The sequence below is a fragment of the Salmo trutta genome, chromosome 22 (genome assembly GCF_901001165.1).
Source record: "Salmo trutta chromosome 22, fSalTru1.1, whole genome shotgun sequence".
Lineage (NCBI taxonomy): Eukaryota > Metazoa > Chordata > Actinopteri > Salmoniformes > Salmonidae > Salmo > Salmo trutta.
In genome coordinates this window covers 8513918-8535329 of record NC_042978.1, presented here as the reverse complement: position 1 = coordinate 8535329, position 21412 = coordinate 8513918, and the positions used below count along the sequence as shown (strand labels likewise).

The 21412-nt window shown below is 43.0% G+C and overlaps 1 protein-coding gene across 1 annotated transcript in view; it reads left to right on the top strand.

The window, feature by feature from the left end:
• Positions 1 to 1929: 1929 nt before the first annotated feature.
• LOC115158941 (E3 ubiquitin-protein ligase RNF220-like) overlaps positions 1930 to 21412 on the top strand; it is a 52036-nt gene continuing 32553 nt past the window's right edge. The window contains exons 1-2 of the mRNA XM_029708382.1: positions 1930 to 2175; positions 4585 to 5327. Coding sequence (XP_029564242.1) covers positions 4712 to 5327 — 616 coding nt within the window. The 5' untranslated portion in view covers positions 1930 to 2175; positions 4585 to 4711. The remainder of the gene's footprint in view (positions 2176 to 4584; positions 5328 to 21412) is intronic.

The window sequence follows — 21412 nt, the reverse complement described above, 5'->3', positions numbered from 1 at the left end:
TTCTTAGATTTTCTGTCACATGCCAAGTAATGCCACATTGGACCTACCATTCCAAATTTCCACCAAAAGTTATTTCCCCCCCTCTTTGATTGTGACATTCCCAAATATTCCCAACCCTCCCATTCCCAGTCTCAGAGGTCTCTCCACAGGGGCTCGCTGGCGCTCAAATGGCTGTTCATTACAGACTGAGACCTGAGGGGAAGCAATAGTCGGACCGTCAGAGACACAAAATTGCATGTCACATTAGATTAGCCCAACGGAACCTCTGGATTGGCTCAGGGGAAGACGGAATTATTTCAATTACATTATTCCCAAAAAGTCTTTAAGCGATACCAATACTGGTAAAAACACATTAAGAGTGATTTGTGATTTTCTCGAGTTATGCCATCCAACAGTGTTAAATCATATGTGGGTTTCTTCTATAATGGAATGCTCAAGTATATTTAATCGGTGTCCCTTCCATGGGACGGTTGAGCTAACGTAGGCTAATGCAATTAGCATGAGGTTGTAAGTGAGGTTGTAAGAAAATTTCCCAGGACATGGAAAGCTTAAATTCTTGTTAATCTAACTGCACTGTCCAATTTACAGTAGCTATTACAGTGAAATAATACCATGCTATTGTTTGAGGAGAGTTTTTTGAACACGAAAGTTATTAATAAACAAATTAGGCACATTTGGGCAGTCTTGATACAATTTCTTTAACAGAAATGCAATGGTTCATTGGATCAGTCTAACATTTTTGCACATACACTGATGACATCTAGTGGCCAAAATCTAAATTGCACCTGGGCTGGAATAATACATTATGGCCTTTCTCTTGCACGTCAAAGATGACTGTACAAAAAATACAAAAGAACAGTTGTTTTTTTCTTTGTATTATCTTTTACCAGATCTATTGTGTTAAATTCTACTACATTCCTTTCACATTTCCATAAACGTCAAAGTGTTTCCTTTCAAATGGTACCAAGAATATGCATCAGGGCCTGAGCTAGAGGCAGTTAGATTTGGGTATGTCATTTTAGGCAAAAACATTTTTTAAAAGGGGCTAATCCTTGAGAGTTTTAAGCTGATGGAGGTAGGCTACATGGCCTATGCCCTCAGTCAATAAAAATCAGACACCCAATAAATACAGTATTCAATTATTATTTTTGCATTGTAATCCCCTTAAGGATGTTTTGCCAAATCAAAAACACAGGACATGGCAATCAAACTAAGCAGGCCTGTACTGAGTAAAGGAAAGGAGACAACTCTATCCTCTCCTCTTCATAGTTTTGTAGAAATGTCCATTTCTTTTCCTTAACATGTGAGACCGACCTTTTACGCATCTTAGTAAGCCTGGACCTAGGACTGTCCAGTGTCGGTCATTTTTAAGGTGAATGACTTTCCTCAGTCCCCAGCCTATACTGTCACGGTTACACTTAAGCAGCCTAGTAGTTCATTATACTGAAATGTACAAAATGCATGGAAAAAATGACAAATGTAAAATCTCAAAGGTTATGCAGGGTCATATCCTGCAACTAACTATCATACAGTGAGACAATATCTGTACCTGAACGTGTACGTGTGTTTTGGATCTAAAATATACCGCACATTTAAAATCAGGACTAAAGCATCTTGTTCTAAGGATTCGAATGGTCTTGCATGTGACTTATTTGTTGGCTCTGACAGAACGCTGAATAATTTTTAAGACAGTTTGATAACGGTTTAATCACATTTCAGAACATTTTCCAATTGCATGTGGAGGATAGAGGCTAGTAACCTACTGAGGGTAACATTGCACATTCTGAAGGCAGGTCGCAGACCCTCTCGGGAGAGTGACTCGGAGGAGAGAGATAGGCTTAGGGTAAGGAGAAGGAAGAGGGGATCGTCATTCGAAGCGCGGAAAGCCTCTGAGCAGCAGCAGCCGCAGCCCTGCGAGCTTCGCTTCGTCCTCACCTTGTGCCACTTCTTATCTTACAATTCAAACTGGTCTGTCCATGTGAGAGAAAAAAAAATTACTGTAGCCAAGCTTACATTTTACTGCAAAAAAAATATACTTGGAAATAATCTCGATCTTTGCAAGCGCGTGTTTCTCTTTTGCTCGGACGGAATAAAGTGTCGACCATCAGCTGACATTCGAACTAGAGAAAGTGTTCGTTGTGTGGCTAAAACAAGTCCAAGACAGCTTTTATCTAGGTGAGTAGGCTATAGGCAACTTTTCCTGTAAAATTGTTATGGTAGGTCTAATGGGTTAAATTACATTTTGTTGGCTTCTTGTAAGACCTTCATGCAATATCCTATGAATTATTATCATGTATCATTAGGGCCTATCTGGCTAAATGTTTGACAAGATCAGATATTTGCTCTTGGAGACTGCAGTCGTGTTTCACGCAAATTGGGGGTTGCGTTTAATTTGAATAGCCTACTTTTCAAGATGTTTGTTGGGCATTCAGTTGTCCAACATCTTGCGCGGTTCTCAAATCTCTTCCTCGGGGACACGGAGCCGTTTCACAATTTTGTTGTAGCCCTGAACCAGCTCTGATTCGCCTCAAAGGTCTTGCTGCTTAGTTGACAAGTCTAATCAGGTGAGCTAGCTCTGAACATATCAAATACATGGAACGGCCGGTTGTCCCTTGAGGAGTTTTTTTTGTTGCTTGAAATATTTCCAACTTACCCTGGCGTGTTACGTCGAAATATATAATGCATCAAATAAACGAAAATGAAATAATTTCTCGAAAGGGGTCTGAGGGATGTTATAACACTTGTTGGAAGGAGTATGCTAGGGGTTCAAAATTCAACGCAGTTGACACGCGGGTTCCTTCATGTGATTGTATTGCTTTTCGTTTAACACAAGTTTAGAATTGTGCACGTTCATACAGTAAAAATGTGAGTCTATCATAAACTAGGTTTCGAAGTAAACTCGGAGTCACGCGATGTCGTCGTGAAAGCATGCAGTTTATTAGGCTACAGATTAAATACATGATGATGAACTTCGCTGGGGGGGGGGGGGGGGGGGGTGAACGTGCAAGATGAGCTTGGTGTCTTTTCCAAATATGGAGGGTCTTATGCTGGTGATATGATCATCGATGCTTGGCTGCCGTTTGACAAATAAAATACATCTTGCTCTGTTGACCGTAAAAATCGAATCATGTTGGCCACGGGTGTTTCAACTCTTACCCTACCAGGTCCGGAGTCTGCTGGTTTTCTGTTCTACCTGATAATGAATTGCAGCCAGGTCTAAATCAGTCCCCGATTAGAAGGGTACAATGAAAAAACGCAGTGGCACTGGCTTCGAGGTCCAGAGTTGAGTTTGAGGGATGTAGGGGTATACGTGCGCTCTAGCCAGAAGCGGTATCTGCGCGCTGTTGGCTCGAGCGCACATGCCAGTACCAGATCTGGCACACTCGCTATATAACGCACACTTTTTTGGGGTGAGAAAACCATCAGTATAATACAAAATTAGATGGCAACTAATTACACTTGTATTTTTGATTCTGCATATGGGAGTTTAACCTCAAAAGTGTTTTTTTTATGTGCACTATGGTGATCACGCACAGACCTTTATCTGCAACAAGTCAATTAGATGGAAACACATCTCCGGTGGGAAAATGCGCATCTGGTTTTTATGCGGATTTTAGAATATTCGCGTGAAAATCTGTCGCCAATTGGATAGAAACCTAGCTACTGTTCAATAAAAGGGTAGATTATCAATAACAAAACTCTCTCTTTCATAACTAAAGATCGTTTTCAATGAAATAAAACTGCTGTTCAGATATTATTCTTTAGCCTAGAAATGAGTTAATTTCAGAAACTTTAACATCGAAAAACATGAATTATTCGTTTCACAGTCCTCTTGAACAGCTGTACAATTAGATTTTAGAATGATCTTTTGTTAGACACCAATATTGGGATTATTTTATAACGTTTTATGCGGGCCACACCGAAAACAAATTTCATCCCAAGATCAATCGATAAGATGTAGTGTCAATCACATGGAAATGTAAGAGTATTAAAATATTTTCTATTGGATTCATATTTCATTAACTTGTCATAGAATATAAATTTTACAATAACTGCTGTTTCACATAGAAATATCATAGAAAAAAAGGAAAATAAGTATTCAATTGACAGCCACATTTTCCTATTTACTGTGAGGATCATCATAATCTTTTTTTGATATTGGACAGATTGCAGACATATGGACTGATAGGCTATTAATGAGTCATAAACAAATACCCCGTAAACTACACCATCATTTCAATATTTTATTTACATTATATTAATTATTACAATATGTTCTGCTATATGTTCTGCTATATTTCGTGTTTTAATTTTAGCTTAACTCTTCATTTAATTAAATATATTCTCAGTTACAAATAACGAACACAGTTTTTCCAGTGCTATCAAAGTATTTCTTAACAGAATTGTCCAGATTTACAAAAAAATCATTTTGCACATGTTTTATTTTAACGTTATTATTCAGCATTTGCATTAGTTCACTGTCAGAGTCATCATTCTCTTTTTGTCTTCCATATCTCTTTCTTAAATACCCCTCATTCTTGACAATTGTATTTGGATAATCAATGCTCTTCTCTCCTTATATAGCCCTATGAGAATGGACTCACAGTGAAGTTATTCCACCTTGACCTCATCATCTTCAAAGCACACCAACACTCAGCCCCTCCCCCTGACCAGTCCCTCCCTCTATAGGACTAAGGGAGGCGTGGATTGGATGGACCTCCACCGGCCCTCCTTTAAGATGGACAGCTCCTCCTACCTGCCCAGTCCCCTGGCCTCCCCAGCCCTGATGGTGCTGGCCTCCACAGCCGAGGCTGGCCACGATTCCTCCATCCCCTGCCAGGCCCCACGCCCTTTCGGTGTCCCCATCTCTGAGAAGGACCTCCACCTCCCCTTCCCCTCCGGCTCCTACACATTTGCCTCCATGTACCACCGCCAGGGGCCCGTCTCCAGCCATGGCACCTTTCCCGCCAGAGACTTCCCTGCCTCCCTGCTCCACCTCCACCCCCAGTTCCACCCCCCCAACCTGGACTGCTCATCTCTAGGGATGCTCAACCACAGCGGGGTAGGGGCCTTCAGACCCTTCTCCTCCCCGCCTGAGGAGAGGGAGGTCAGGGGTTATCAGTCAGCCTTCACCCCTGCTAAGAGGCTCAAGGGCTGCTATACCGACTCGGAAAGGAAGCAGTATGAGTTTGGAGGAGGGCGTATTCTCTCTGGTTCGCCGTGGTCGCTCAAAGCCGCTGAGGATTCTGGGAGGAAGTTGTTTGCGGTGTCTGGCCTGCTGTCAGACAGTGAGGCCTTGTCTAGTCCTGAGGACCGTAAGGAAGGCTGTGAGTATCGCCCTATTGTCATGTGTACTGCTCATCATAACACATTTATATGTTGTCATATAAGAATTGTGCGCATTGCACTCTTTTAAAAATCCATGTTTTCAATACAATCGATCGAATCCAGGATTGAAATCTTTGACAGTTATGGCCTGCATCCTGTCAGTGTATGTGTGTCTTTATGGAGTGTGCCCTTTTTAACTCTTTGATAATCCTAACCAAAGTTTTTTCCTGGTTGTGCAAAGTATGTGACACTTGGTGGAAAACAGCCACTAGTCCATGTTTCTGGTCATTGGTCACAAAATGAACATTAGTACCTACACTGAATATAGTTTTTGTCATGCTGGTTGAACACAGACACAAGTATGAAGAGATGACAAAGGAGGGGAAGTTTGAGCAAGCGACACCCTGTCAGAGATAACGAGGTGACAGAGAGCGAGAGAAGGGGAGCGAGAGACGATGCGACGCTCAGCTCCATAAACAACACCCTTAGCTCAATATGGCCACCCACGCCGTGATGAGCCATCTGATTTGTTGACAAATAAGGAGGAGAGGTGTCAGTCAGAGCGGCAGGGCGAGAGCCACTCCTTATTATGCTAGAGGATAATTGCCCGATGGTGCGGGGGCACCACAGCGTTCGCCTCCCCTCCCCTCGCCTCCACCTCCAAAGAGCGGGAAGGAAGGTAGACACGCCACCACAAAGCATGATGGGAAATCAAACCCCCTCGCGGCCGTCAAGGTGGCGCCTGACATTGAAATCCCCCGTAGAAAGAGGACCCAACAATCCTTAGTAGATCAGAGGAGGGCCATGTTGAAAATAATGACAATGAGTAAGGAGAGAGAGAGAGAGAGAGAGAGTGAGAGAGAGAGAGGGAGAGATGGGGGAAGGATGGAGGGAGGATGCAGCGGGGAAGAGGGGTGATATCCCCCGTATCACCTTAAAGAAACGTTTCATCCCACACATCAAGGCCTGGCGCTTGGATGAGTTGTCTTGAGAAAAGTTTGTGTGTGTGTGTGTGTGTGTGTGACTTTGAGAAAACTTATTGGTTTTGACAACATGCTGCTGGTTGAATAACAGGGACAGGGTGGATGCTGCCTGGGAGACAGAGTGGCAGGAATCCCAATAATGAAGCCCCAAAGAAGGACAGGATAGGAAAGATGCCAAACAGGTGTGTGTGCGCGCATGCGTGGCTGTGTGTGTGCGTGCATGTGTGCTCCGCTTGCACTCGTGTGTGTGTGTGTTCTTAAATTAGTGTTGTAACAATTGGGTGCTATAGCTTGCAAAATAAACAAACGTGACTCTTGGTGACAACCGATGTTCCCTCTCATTTTTTTAGGCACTGAGCAAATTCCAGGTCTGCTGAGCGCAAACTTGAACGTTGTGAAAATTCTGTGCAACTTCATCCCATAACGTTTTAACATGGACATAAGTGTTCTATCATTCAGCCTACAGTAGCAGCCGGTGTATGGTGTTCAATGTAGGCCTGCATTCCATGAGACTTTTGAAAAAAACATGCAGGGCTTGACATTAACCTGTTTATCCACTTGTCCTTCAGACAAGGAGGTGACTGAAAATATTGTGTTGTTTGATGCAAGAAACCACTTTACAAAAAACGATTTGTTATTATTCCCATACCATTATTACAAAGAGTCAGACAAATGATGCTACCCTCTGCCTAATTAGCTATACCTGGCCTCACATACTAGCAAAGAACATGAACAAGTGTACACCACCTGGCTACATGCAGCTTTCACTTTGATCTCAAAACAAGCGCATCAACTCATGACTGCTCATGCTGTAAACACAGTCCAGTTCAAAGTGAATGGCACAGATCCATATATGGCAATGGTCAATTTGCATACTGCAGCTCTGAGTGGTTATGGCGCACAGGTCTGTGTAAAGTAGGGGCTGAGTCGTGCCTGTCAATGTAATAGAATCCTACTCCAATGCGTTCTGCCTACAAGAAAATATATTGTATAGTTTGTTTTGTTTCGGTATGTTGCATTGAAAGTGGCTAGTATTGCGTTGATTCATTCACAATTCGCACAGTAAAGGGAAACGTTGATAGTGTTAACTATAGGGGAAACTAGAAAGTTGAGTGAAGTTCAATCTCGTGCTTCTTTGTGCAGGCTGATATTTCTTCTGTGCGGCAGTCCCAGGAGAGCTGCGCGCCCATGCACAGCTTATAGGGAACATTGGTGACAACATAAAGCAGATTTTTCAAACATTAGGACTGTTTTCCTCAAGAAAGTAAGTCCACTTCATGTTTTGTTTGCCTTCCTTCCTTCCTTCCTAGAATCGCGATACTGGTATCATGACAAACCTAGTTTATATTACCTCCAAACATAGAGGATAATTTGATTAAAGTACAGAGATGGACAGGGGCAGAATAGGGTTTCCCAACCCATAGTGGGTACTATGCAGCTCAAATCAGTTTGGGGAAAAGGAATTCTGAGTGATGGAAGCAGCTTTTCCTGCTTTATCCAATTTTATCAAAGCTCAGGCAAACTAAGGGCTTTAATGCAATTGAACTCCCAGGACTTTTCAAAAGGCTGACGTTTGGTTCCTCTTGACTGACTAACAGGCAGCCACTTCAGGACCAAAGTCTTAAGTGTTAAGCTTCAAATCTTCGGGGATGGAACTCTTTGGTTGCTATGTAGACAACCTGGCCCATACATGACAATACATGACACAATACAGTACATGTACATAACGTAGCATACATATGGAAATGCGTGACCTATACATCACAATGAACACAGAAAACGCACAGAAAAAAGCAGCACATTTGTTCACAGGCATTCTTTATATACAGGTATCTCTCTCTGTTCTATCAGCTTCTATGTGCTTAGAGATTCATCCATTCGCGTACACATTCTCCAGTGGATGTCTACCTACAGTATCTCACTGTGAATGGGGATATTTTGTGTGAGTGTATCAGTTTAAAATGGTTCTACCTGCTTTGGCCAGACAGGCTTGATGTGGCAATCCTTGCTGGGTTTGTCTGTTGTCTTCTGCATCGTTGTGTTGCTTGTTGATGTCTCCTCTAGTATCCAAACCACAACATTACCCTAGGGGCCATATGTATCAACCGTCTCAGAGTATAATTTAGGATCACATTTTAGATAACAACGGATGACTACATGGATGGGGGGGGGGAACCTGATCCAAGATCAGAAGCTGAGATACATACGGCCCCAGACGTTCTCTGTTTCATCTGAAGATGTTCAGACGAGCAGTGGGATGTGACAGCTGTTCAAACAGCCTCTCTCTTTCAAAGGGCAGATGTCTCCAGCGAGGCGAATCGTGCTTATTTTCCTCAGGGAGATGTTTCAAACTTGAGCTGTAACTAAAGGGGTACGAGAACAGAAGTGGGAACAGAGGAAGAGAATGACAAAACACCACGTCCGACCACAGCTTTCAAGATCCCAGACAGACAGTGTTGATCTTCCTGTGATTCCCTGCGTGGTTATCACACAGTGTGGTGGCGAGCTTCAGTTACTGTAAGGGAGAGTTCGGATAACTAGACTCAGCTGGTACGTCTAGATATATGAATAGTAAACGTAAGCATGTGAGAGAAGCGGTTGGTAGAATAATTATGCCATCAGAGAAATGAGCAGGTGTGTGTGTGTGTGTGTGTGCGTGTGTGTCTGTGTGTGTGTGCGTGTGTGTGTGTGTCTGTGTGTGTGTGTGTCTGCGTCTGAGCGTGTTTGTGTGTGTGTGTGTGTGTCTGTGTGTGTGTGTGTGTGTGTCTGCGTCTGAGCGTGTTTGTGTGTGTGTCTGTGTGTGTGTGTGTGTGTGTGTGTGTGTGTGTGTCTGTGTGTGTGTGTGTCTGTGTGTGTGTGTGTGTCTGCGTCTGAGCGTGTTTGTGTGTGTGTGTGTCTGCGTCTGAGCGTGTTTGTGTGTGTGTGTGTGTGTGTGTGTGTGTGTCTGCGTCTGAGCGTGTTTGTGTGTGTGTGTGTCTGTGTGTGTGTGTGTGTGTGTGCGTGTGTGTCTGTGTGTGTGTGTGTCTGTGTGTGTGTGTCTGCGTCTGAGCGTGTTTGTGTGTGTGTGTGTGTGTGTCTGCGTCTGAGCGTGTTTGTGTGTGTGTGTGTGTGTGTGTGTCTGCGTCTGAGCGTGTTTGTGTGTGTGTGTGTGTGTCTGCGTCTGAGCGTGTTTGTGAGTGCGTCTATGCGTGTGTATGGGTGCCTGTGTGAGAGACCACATCTTGGGAATAGAGAACAGAGCAGATAGATGTGTATGCATGAGCATCGAGCGGTTCCTGTTGATCTCCTCCCCTGGGTTGTCAGCTAGATGTAAACTGTGTCTTATAGGAGGCTTCACTCAATACACCCTCAGCTGGACAGCTGCACTGGATAACATGCCTCCCAGTTATTGAATGAGGACCCACAGCTTTGATAAGAGGCAGTCTACCTTGCACCCGCACCACACACACTGTATGAACACACACACACACACACACACACACACACACACACACACACACACACACACACACACACACACACACACACACACTCATAGGTGATAGACAAGTGCGCACGCATGCACACGCACGCACACACACGCACACACGCACACACGCACGCACGCACACACACACACACACACACACACACACACACACAATATGGAAACTGTGTCTGGAACCAACTAAACCCATAAAGCATCACATATGAAGTAATCCCTGTGCCAAGTCAAAATCTGTGTCCCAAAAGCCTTATTCCCTACAAAGTGCATTACTTTGGGAGGCCTATGAGAATAGGGTGTCATTTAGGAAGTAGCCCACGATTAATCTATGGGATACTGATTCTGTACAGGCAGGTTGGTGTTACCTTGAATCCCGTCACAGGCTTGTATAACATACCGTAAACGACTCTTGAACACTGAACACATCTGGTGAACAAAGCCCTGGAGTGCAACGCTCAAAAGTTTGCCCACTCCCATTCTGTTAACTTCCTTGGGCCTCGCTTCCCCATCAGTGGAGGATTTAGCAGCTCTCTCCAGTTATTCCAGTTATCCCATAGAATAATAACTCATTCCCTCAACAGCAGATTCCACCACCCATCCTGATAAGGAAGGCTTCCCACCATATCTGTGTCGAATTCAAGAAACTGGGAGCAGGGCGCGTTAATCCGAGATTCCGTCAAGCTGCTGAGTTCCCGAGTCACGGTTTGAGTTTGTGGTTGTACTGTACATCTGCTACAGTGATCTTCCCTCTCCTTGCCACACACAGCGAGGGGGGAGGGGGGGGGGGGTCATTAAGATAAGAAAGAGAAAGAATAACCCATCCAAAAATCCCCAAATCTCAAGGTTCTAATGGTACGATCCGTTTGACAGCTGTGTTACCATGGACGAAGAGAATGTCTGAGCCCGGTGCTTCACTGCTGCTCTGTGTTGACCGTGTGGGCTGATTTCAAACACATTTTCTAAGAGAAGGGACATTTTAATGTCATGACGACTGTGTTTGATATTCGAGGGCCGTGGTTGACTATGTTTGACTGTTGCCCGCCTGTTGTGTCAATAGTTGGTTCTTCTAATGTACTCTTAAGTTGAGGAGCTTTCATCTTAGCAGGGGATGGGGACCTCTGTTATTCTATTTTTTACCTTCATCTTTTCTGGACAGGAGAGGCAATTTGTGGAAGTTATCCATCCACAGCACCCACACACACAGCACATTGATACAGTGATAAGTTTTCAGACCCTTTGACTTTTTCCACATTTTGTTACGTTACAGCCTTATTCTAAAATGACAAAGCAAAAACAGATTTTTAGAAATGTTTGCCATTGTATTAAAAATAAAAAACATAAATACCTTATTTACATAAGTATTCAGACCCTTTGCTATGAGACTCGAAATTGAGCTCAGGTGCATCCTGTCTCCATTGATCATCCTTGAGATGTTTCTAAAACTTGATTGGTGTCCACCTGGGGCAAATTCAAATGATTGGACATGATTTGGAAAGGCACACACCTGTCTTTATGAGGTCCTACAGTTAACAGTGCATGTCAGAGCAAAAAACCAACCCAAGGAATTGTCCATAGAGCTCCGAGACAAGATTGTGTCGAGACACAGATCTGGGGAAGGGTACCAAAACATGTCAGCAGCACTGAAGATCCCCAAGAACACAGTGGCCTCCATCATTCTTAAATGGAAGAAATTCGTAACCACCAAGACTCTTCCTGGATCTGGCCGCCAGACTGAGCAATCGGAGGAGAAGGGCCTCGGTCAGTAAAAGGCACATGACAGCCCGCTTGGAGTTTGCCAAAAGGCACCTAAAAAATCTCAGACCATGAGAAACAAGATTCTTTGGTCTGCTGAAACCAAGATTGAACTATTTGGCCTGAATGCCAAGTGTCACGTCTGGAGGTAACCTGTCACCATCCCTACGGTGAAGCATGGTGGTGGCAGCATCATGCTGTGGGGATGTTTTTCAGCTGCAGGGACTGGGAGACTAGTCAGGATCGAGGCAAAGATGAACAGAGCAAAGTACAGAGAGATCCTTGATGAAAACCTGCTCCAGAGCGCTCAGGACCTCAGACTGGGGCGAAGGTTCACCTTTCAACTGGACAACGACCCTAAGCACACTGCCAAGACAACGCAGTGGCTTCGGGACACGTTTCTGAATGTCCTTGAGTGGCCCAGCCAGAGCCCGTACTTGAACCTGATTGAACATCTTTGGAGAGACCTGAAAACAGCTGTGCAGCAACGCTCCCCATCCAACCTGACAGAGCATGAGAGGATCTGCAGAGAAGAATGGGAGAAACTTCCCAAATACAGGTGTGACAAGTGTCATGTCGAAGAAGACTCAAGGCTGTAATCTCTGCCAAAGTTGCTTCAACAAAGTACTGAGTCTGAATACTTATGTAAATGTGATATTTCCATTCTTTATTTTGTATAAATTAGCAAAAATTTGTAACAACCTGCTTTTTCTTTGTCATTTATGGGGTATTGTGTGTACATTTATTTTAGAATAAGGCTATAACCTAACAAAATTTGGAAAAAGTCAAGGGGCCTGAATACTGTCCGAATGCACTGTATATCATAAGAGGATCAACCTCCATCCCAAACAATCCTTAAAGGGGCAGTGCAGTCAAAAAAGTTACACAGATAATGTGAACATTTTGATAATGTCCTATTGTGTAAGAGCTGTTTAAAAAAAACTTGTGAACAAAAAACTTGTGAACAAAAAAACTTGTGAACAATAACCAGTCAACTTTTATTTGCATATGTATCCTCCTACTTTAAAGGGGTAAGTGGGGTAGGCTCTAGGGCAGGGGTCGCAGCCCACCTATATAGCTCGCCAAACAATTCTGAAAGTACATTCAATTTTCACGTGTTCCACCGCAAACTGTCATAAACAAATCTCAAAAGTATTAGACACCGCAAACTCCTAGCTACTATCCAATCAATGCAAAATTGATATTATCCCACCCCTGGTTAGCCACTATTGGCTTAAAAAGCCAAACCTAAAACAATATCTGCCAATTAATTTCCAGCAATATTTCCCCTGTGTGGTGCGTGTTTGTCTATCACAACGTGTGTAACCAATTGGTGTGATAACCGTCTTGTGGGTTGACAGAAATACTTTCCCCCAAACCTTCTCAAATAAATATTAACTCCAAAGTAGGCTTACCTGACAGAAGTACAGTACCAGTAAAAGGCATTCTCTCAACCAGCTTCACCTGGAATTCTTTCCCAACAGTCTTGACGGAGTTCCCACATATGCTGAGCACTTGTTGAGGGCTTTTCCTTCATTCTGCGGTCCAACTGACCCAAAACCATCTCAATTGGGTTGAGGTTGGGTGATTGTGGAGGCCAGGTCATATGATGCAGCACTCCATCACTCTCCCTGTTAAAATAGCCCTTACACAGCCTGGAGGTGTGTTTTGGGTCATTGTCCTGTTGAAAAATAAGTGATAGTCCCACTAAGCACAAACAAGATGGGAGGGTGTATCGCTGCAGAATGCTTTGGTAGCCATGCTGGTTAATTGTGCCTTGAATTCTAAATAAATCACTGACAGTGTCACCAGCAAAGCACCCCCATAACATCACACCTCCTCCTCCGTTCTTCACGGTGGGAACCACACTTGCGGAGATCATCCGTTCACCTACTCTGTGTCTCACAAAGACACAGCGGTTGGAACAAAAAATCTCAGATTTGGACTCATCAGACCAAAGGACAGATTTCCACCGGTCTAATGTCCATTGCTCTTGTTTCTTGGCCCAAGCAAGTCTCTTCTTATTTGTATCATTTAGTAGTGGTTTCTTTGCAGCAATTCGACCATGAAGGCCTGATTCACACAGTCTCCTCTGAACAGTTGATGTTGAGATGTGTCTGTTACTTGAACTCTGTGAAGCATTTATTTGGGCTGAAATCTGAGGTGCAGTTAACTCTAATGAACTTATCCTCTTCAGCAGAGGTAACTCTGGGTCTTTCTTTCCTGTGGCGGTCCTCATGAGAGCCAGTTTCATCATAGCACTTGATGGTTTTTGCGACTGCACTTGAAGAAACTTTCAAAGTTCTTGACATTTTCAGAAATGACTGACCTTCATGTCTTAAAGTGATGATGGACTGTCATTTCTCTTTGCTTATTTGGACTGTTCTTGCCATAATATGGACTTGGTCTTTTACCAAATAGGGCTATCTTCTCTGTACCACCCCTATCTTGTCACAAAACAACTGATTGGCTCAAACTCATTAAGATGGTTGGTTACTACATGATTCCATATGTGTTATTTCATCGTTTTGATGTCTTCACTATTATTCTACAATGTAGAAAATAGTGAAAATAACGAAAAACTCTTGAATGAGTAGGTTTGTCCAAACTTTTGACTGGTACAGTATATCATGAGTAAGTAAATCATTTGTATCTATCATTTGCAAACTTTGTCATGAAATAAGCAGCGGCAATACAGAACCATCGCTAGACTGGCACATTCCTCATTCGCTAGATGTGAAATTAAAGGGCCAGATGTGCAATTAAGTGGGAATTACGCTCAAAAAATAAAACTGTTCGTTTTTCTTCCAGACCTAGATAAAAATGGTTGTGTGATGTGATTTCAGCATTAAAATGGACTCAGAACTTCCAACTTCATTGTTTTTCTATGAACAATTGTAACTTTGAGAGTGAAAAATAAAAACAAATCTAAAGCCAGGAAGACTTTTACTGAGAACATCATTTTGGAAAATAGAAAGGGGGGGCCCCCCTTAGAGTTGTTTATTTAACATTATTTTACCAGTTATATTGGCAGAACATAGTGCCCTACTTTCTCTTGCACACTAACATTAAGGAACTTGGAAAGAGTTGTGGGGAAGAGTTTCATGGGAGAAGAGAAGTATGTGTCGATTTAATGGCTCGAAAAACTTTTGTAGCTCTCGACATTTCATTTTTTTAATAACGTATCTCTCATGCTTGAAAAGGTTGGAGACCCCTGTTCTTGAGTCTATTCCAGATCCTATCCACCAATCAGGGCTGTGTATGCAAATATCTTTACATTTGTATCAACACGCCCACACGATCAGATTTTCTATATCAATGGCAAAAGGAGGCTCAGGGAAATAAATGATAATAAATATATATTTTGAGATATTTTTATGAAATGAACACACACAGTGATGTATTAGACATATAGTGATGATTTAAAAATACAATTTAAAAGACTGTATGGGGACTTTTAGACTTATCCAACCCAATGTATGCCCTAAACTGCCTCATAGTTCTAGACACCCACTCCAGTCCAACCAATCTCTATAGTCCCAGGTAACCTTCACTGTACTGTCATCTACACTGAGTGTACAAAACATTAGGAAAACCTTCCTAATGTTAAGTTGCACCCTTTTGCCCTCAGAACAGCCTCAATTCGTCGGGACATGGACTCGTTCCACAGGGATGCTGGCCCCTTTTGACTCCGATGCTTCCCACAATTGTGTAAAGTTGGCTGAATGTCCTTTGGGTGATGGGCCATTCTTGATACACAAGGAAACTGTTGAGCGTGAAAAACAAATTGGTGCGCCTGGCACCTTCTACCATACCCTGTTCAAAGGCACTTAAATCTTTTGTCTTGCCCATTCACCTTCTGAATGGCACACACACAATCCATGTCTCAATTTTCTCAAGGCTTAAAAAATCCTTCTTTAACCTCTCTTCTCCCCTTCATCTACACTGATTGAAGTGGATTTAACAGGTGACATCAATAAGGGATCATAGCTTTCAGTGGAATTCACCTGGTCAGTCTATGTCATCGAAAGAGCAGGTGTTCTTAACGTTTGTACACTCAGTGTAAAGTGCACATATCCTCATCCACTCCCCATACACACCCGTTCAATGTATAGGGACAAGGGGGGGGTGTCTGCCAATGACATGGAATCCATACGTTCTCATTCTCCAGGTCTAAAAGGAGCCCAGTTACAATGTGTCAGTCAGCCCAGCGCCCCAACAGCTCCATGGCATGGGGCAAGACGGATTATAGGTCTGGCAGTGGATTTTTATAGTAGCATGGCGAGAGAGAGAGAGAGGGTAAATCTGAGTCCCAAATGGCACCATATCCCCAATGTAGTGCACTATGTAGGGAAGTGGGTGCCTTTTGGGACGCATCCAGGGTAACACTGTGTGATGCTGGAGGGCGTCCCTATTACAAGTGGTCATTGGTGATGACTGACGACACCTGTTTGGCTGCTCAGTGAACAATCTTTTTACAGCTGTATTAACTACCATTTGTCTGGAAACTTTTGTCTTCCTTTATCTTTCTGCATTCCCCTCATATTGTCACAAATAGTCATTCAACAGTTGAACAGGATGTGGGAGGAGAGAGAGCGAGAGAGAGAGAGAAAGAGAAAGAGAGAGACGGAGCTAAATAAATAACCAAAAGAGAGCTAGAACGAGAGAGAGAGCGAAAGCGAGAATGATAACAAGAACGATAGAGAGAGAGAGAGGAGAGAGCGGGTCTCATTATGAGAGCGGACCAGGGGTCGTTAAATCAACAGTCTGCTTTAACAGAGCTTCCATCTCCCTGCAGCTGATCGACTTGCTGCATCATGTGATTCCGAACGCTTCTCTCTCTGATCTCACTTCAAAGACCTGTGGAGGAAGAGGTAGTGGGAGAGGGGGAAACCCAGTGGGGAGGAGATGAAGGGTGGAGGGGGCTTTAGGTGGGTGGCTATAGGGAAGGCTACACTCTTAGAAAAAAAGGTGCTAAGTAGAACCATATAAGGTTCTTCGGTTTGTCCACAGGGGAACCCGTTTTTGGTGCTAGGTAAAACCCTTTGCAGATGGTTCTTCATAGAACCCCCTGTTAATGGTTCTACCTAGAGCCCTTTATAAATGCTTCTACAAATAAAAAATGTTTTGTCTAAAGGTTCTTTCTAGAACCCTCTATGAACGGTTCCACCAGCCTTATTAGCCTTTAAAATGTAACTATTGTTAACAATACATTACATATATCACAAGGCCTTTCATTGAGGGCTTTCAAAGTGATATGTAATTCCTATTGGAATCCAGCCAGAGTGAGGATGTCCAACAATTGTAACTTTTAATCACATACATCATCTAAACTGGAACAACCATCTCGGTAACCCGTGCAATCAGTATAACTACTGTATACCATATACTACTGTAATAACTACTAACAGACTGGATTAGTTTTGAAATATCTATGTTATTTATCTTGTGTATAGCATAAGGTTGATCAACCAATTCCCAGTTCCAACCAATCCACCAACATGCAAAAATACAGATATAGAAACAAACGATTCTGAAAATCAACCTGTAGTAGAGCATGCTGGGAAATATAATAACGATAGGTGTGGTTTTGAGTGTTTTACTCTACACAGAGAAGAAAGTACACAATCACACTAAACTCTGGTTACTCTGGTTAACACCAACACTAGACATTTTTTACACCACTGAGTGTTGAGTTAATTTAACTTCTGAATCAACAGTAGGTCAAATTGGCCAATTTTCTGTATAGAATACAATACACTGCTGGTTCACTCATGTTCCCTTCGTTTCTCCTACTCTCTGCTCAATAAAATCACAGAAAATACTAATTTGAAAGACAGAAATCTTAGCAAAGATATCTAGGTCAGCAATGAATAATTTTACATATTATGATTAAGGGAATACCAGATACATGCACACATATTCCTATACAGTGAACTGCTTTTGACCAGAGCCCATAGGGCAGAGGTTGGCAATAGTCGTGATTTTTTTGTGCCCCTCATAGTAAAAAAAAAAAAGAATTTAAATATATACTAAAATTACCAGGAATTCAGCTACAAATTTGTTTAATTTAGGAAATTAAAAGACGTGATTGTGTCTCAATGTAATCAAGGTATGCGATTCTCTTTTTGGGCTTAGTTCAGGTCAATTTGTAGTGTACAATTATAATTATGTTTCAGTCACCCGACCATCCGCTCCAGAAAAAAATCGTCCCACGCCTGAATCTAGTTGCTTACCCCCACATCACCCACTCTTCCATTGGGGACGCAGCTGTACACACTTAGATAAAAAGGGCTCTAAAAGGGTTCTTTGCCAAGGGATAGGGTTTTGCCAAGAACCATTTTCATCTGAAGAACCCATTTTGGAAAACAAGAGTTCAAAGATCCTTTTTGGAAGATGAGGGTTCTTTGTAAGGCAAAGGGTTCTACCTAGAACCTTTAACATCCTAAGAACTGTTTTTCTTTGGGAGGCAAGATGGATTCCTTGGAAGGCAAAAGGGATTCTACATACAGTAGAATCCTTCTGAATCTGAATAAGAAATTTTCTTTAATTTTTACATTTTGTTTTTCTTTCTTTTAAATAGTGCCTTAGCGTTAGTGTTTACCTCAGTGTTTACACTTTAACATCAGGAGTTGGAGTAATCTGATACTGCTAATTTTAAAAAGAGAATGTGAGAATGTTTTAAACTGTACCTATATGGGAATAGTTTGCCATTTGGGACGGATCCTAGGGCGAAGGGGAATGGGGCTGCGGTTGTCGATCACTGGCTCAGTCAGAAAAGACCACATCCCCTGTTCTGTCCGCGGAGTCTAACAAATCACTCAGGCAGATAGAAAGGGCAGGTAGGGCAAATGCTCAGGTTAAACAGACATTTACTGAAGATCAGCACACACACAAGATGACAGTCTAACGGTGTGTGTGTGTGTGTGTGTGTGTGTGTGTGTGTGTGTGTGTGTCTGTGTGTGTCTGTGTGTGTTTGTTTGTTTGTGTGTGTGGGCAGGTGGAAGCGAGGGAGGGAGGGTGTGTGTGTGTTGGCGTACCTACCTGCGTGCTTGTGTGCGCGCCAGCGTGCGTGTGTATACTCTGTGCGCTTGTGTTTGTGTGTGTGTGCGCGCATGGATCCATGCATGTGTGTGTTGCCACAGACCTCATTATACAGCATTAGACTCAGACCTCCTGCTGCTTACTTCTCACCCAGCTGTGAAGCAGATCTATAAAAGCAGAGGGACCCACAGACCTAGAAAGTGCTACTCATATGACCTGTGACCTTTGAACCACAGCAACAACACATGTTTTCTCACAAAACTCTATGCATCCCAAATTATACTCTATTCCCTACGCTATCTTAATTTGACCAGTTTTTTTTCACAGCAAGAAAATAATCCTGCAGCGACAGGAAATGTGAATTATTATCCTGATAATGCTTTTAGGTGTGGATACATTTTTCATGAGGTGTCAGAGGCGTCGATGAAAGGTGACCAAAACGCAGCGGGTATAGTGTTCATCTTCGAGTATTTATTTAGAGAGAGTGAACACCTTAAACAAAAATAACAAACGACAATCAACAGTTCTGTAAGGTACACCAACTATACAGAAAGCACCCACCCACAAAAACACAGGAAAAACAGGCTGCCTAAGTATGGCTTCCAATCAGAGACAACGAAAGACACCTGCCTCTGATTGGATGCCATACCTGGCCACTCATAGAAAAAGAAACATAGAAATAGAAAACTAGAACCAAAATCCCCTAAAACACACAAAACGAACACCCCCTGCCACGCCCTGACCATACTACAATTACAAATGACCCCTTTACTGGTCAGGACGTGACATGAGGTCAAATAAAGTCTTACATTTTTAAAGTGTAAATGATAAACTTTAGAAGCCTTTTTTAAACCTTGAACCTGGTCAAAAGTAGAACACTATATGGAGAATAGAGTACAATTTGGAATGTGGTTCTGTTCCCTCAATACAGATGAAGTAGCCATGAACGTCCAGCACTTAACACACAGCGACCAGTTGACCAATAAGTATTCCACTGATAAGTCATTAAATTCAGCTTACCTATAGTGCCTGATAATGGGCTAGTACTGTACCCCTTAAAGGTAAAAGTGTACAGAGAGTGTCCCCTCACCCCCTCCTTATACCCCCCAGCCCTGTATGAGGGGTGTAAACTAAACACCTCTCTGGGCACCATTGAGAATACCAGTCCACTGTGACCTTAAATCACTGATCTGGTAATTGGTATGAAAACAGCGGTCCAGCTGTATATAACATTTTATGTGTTGTCTCAGCTATTTATTATGGTGGTAAAGAGTCTGTGTGTGTGTGTGTGTGTGTGTGTGTGTGTGTGTGTGTGTGTGTGTGTGTGTGTGTGTGTGTGTGTGTGTGTGTGTGTGTGTGTGCGTGTGTGTGTGTCTGTCAGGGGTGATTTGGCAGAGTGCTTGAGGAGGGTTGATGGTGGATGATGCTAATTGTCCTCGTAGACCACACAAGCAGTGCTGGACAGTATAAACCTGGTTAGAGGCAGGCAAATGAAGAGGTCAGTCCATAATGGAATGAGAACCCAATGTCATAAAATAATCCAAATAATTGTAGGAATTGGAACGATGTGAAATTTCCCATATCCTGCTTGCTGTAGTGTAAGCTTACTCCTCGGTTAAGCTGTGTGTCTGTCTCTCGAAGATAAAAAGGTCTAAAACTCTGAAATAGATTTAGCAGCATTACGGGGGTGTGGTCACAGATCTGATTAATTATATTCTGTGCCAGCCACGCACATTGTAATGCAGAGAATGTTATCCAGAATTATACAGTATTGAGTATACAAAATCCCAGGACAGTCAGTGTTATAGCAGTATCGTACCACTGGGTCTGGGTGGGCTAGAACCGAGGACAGGTTCTAACTGGCAAAGGTCCAGGCTCATTAGCTCAAGCCACTCTTTTGAAGCTCTGTTCAGTGGAGGAGAGAGGAGATTGAACTTTCAGCTGAAAGTGGCCTGGCTACAGCACCGCGGCATGACTTGGATTGAACAAGAACAGAGAAGCGAGGATCTATAACTGGCCCGCGTTGCCAATGGTCTTTGTTCTTCTGTGTTAGCAGACGGGGAGGGAGGATCGCTGGGGCGTATTGATGAGCGAGGAGCGAGCTCACCAGGGCTACAGACACGTATGCGGTCAAACGCGTGCATTTGCGTGAATACACGCGCGCGTGCGTATGCAGGCACACGCACGCACACGGACACACACACACACACATACACACGCATGTACAGTGCCAGTCAACATTTTGGACACACTTACTCAGTCAACGGTTTTTCTTAATTTTTTTAACCAATTTTGACATTGGAATCATGCAGTAACCAACCTTCTTAATGTGTTTGAGCCAATCAGTTGTGTCGTGACACGATAGGGGTAGTACAGAGAAGATAGCCCTATTTGGTAAAATACCAAGTCCATATAATGATAAGACCAGTTCAAATAAGCAAAGAGAAATGACAGTCCATCATTATGAGTCCAAATTTGAGATTGTTTGGTGTCTTTGTGAGACGCAGAATAGGTGAATGGATGATCTCCTCATGTGTGGTTCCCACTGTGAAGCATGGAGGAGGAGGAGTGATGGCGTGTGGGTGTTTGCTGGTTACACAGTTTTTCAACAAGAAAAGGACTCAAATCACACCTCCAGGCTGTGTAAGGGCTATTTGACCAAGAAGGAGAGTGATGGAGTGCTACATTAGATGACCTGGCCTCCACAATCACCTGACCTCAACCCAATTGAGATGGTTTGGGATGAGTTGGACCACAGAGTGAAGGAAAAGCACTCAACAAGTGCTCAGCATATGTGGGAACTCCTTCAAGACTGTTGGAA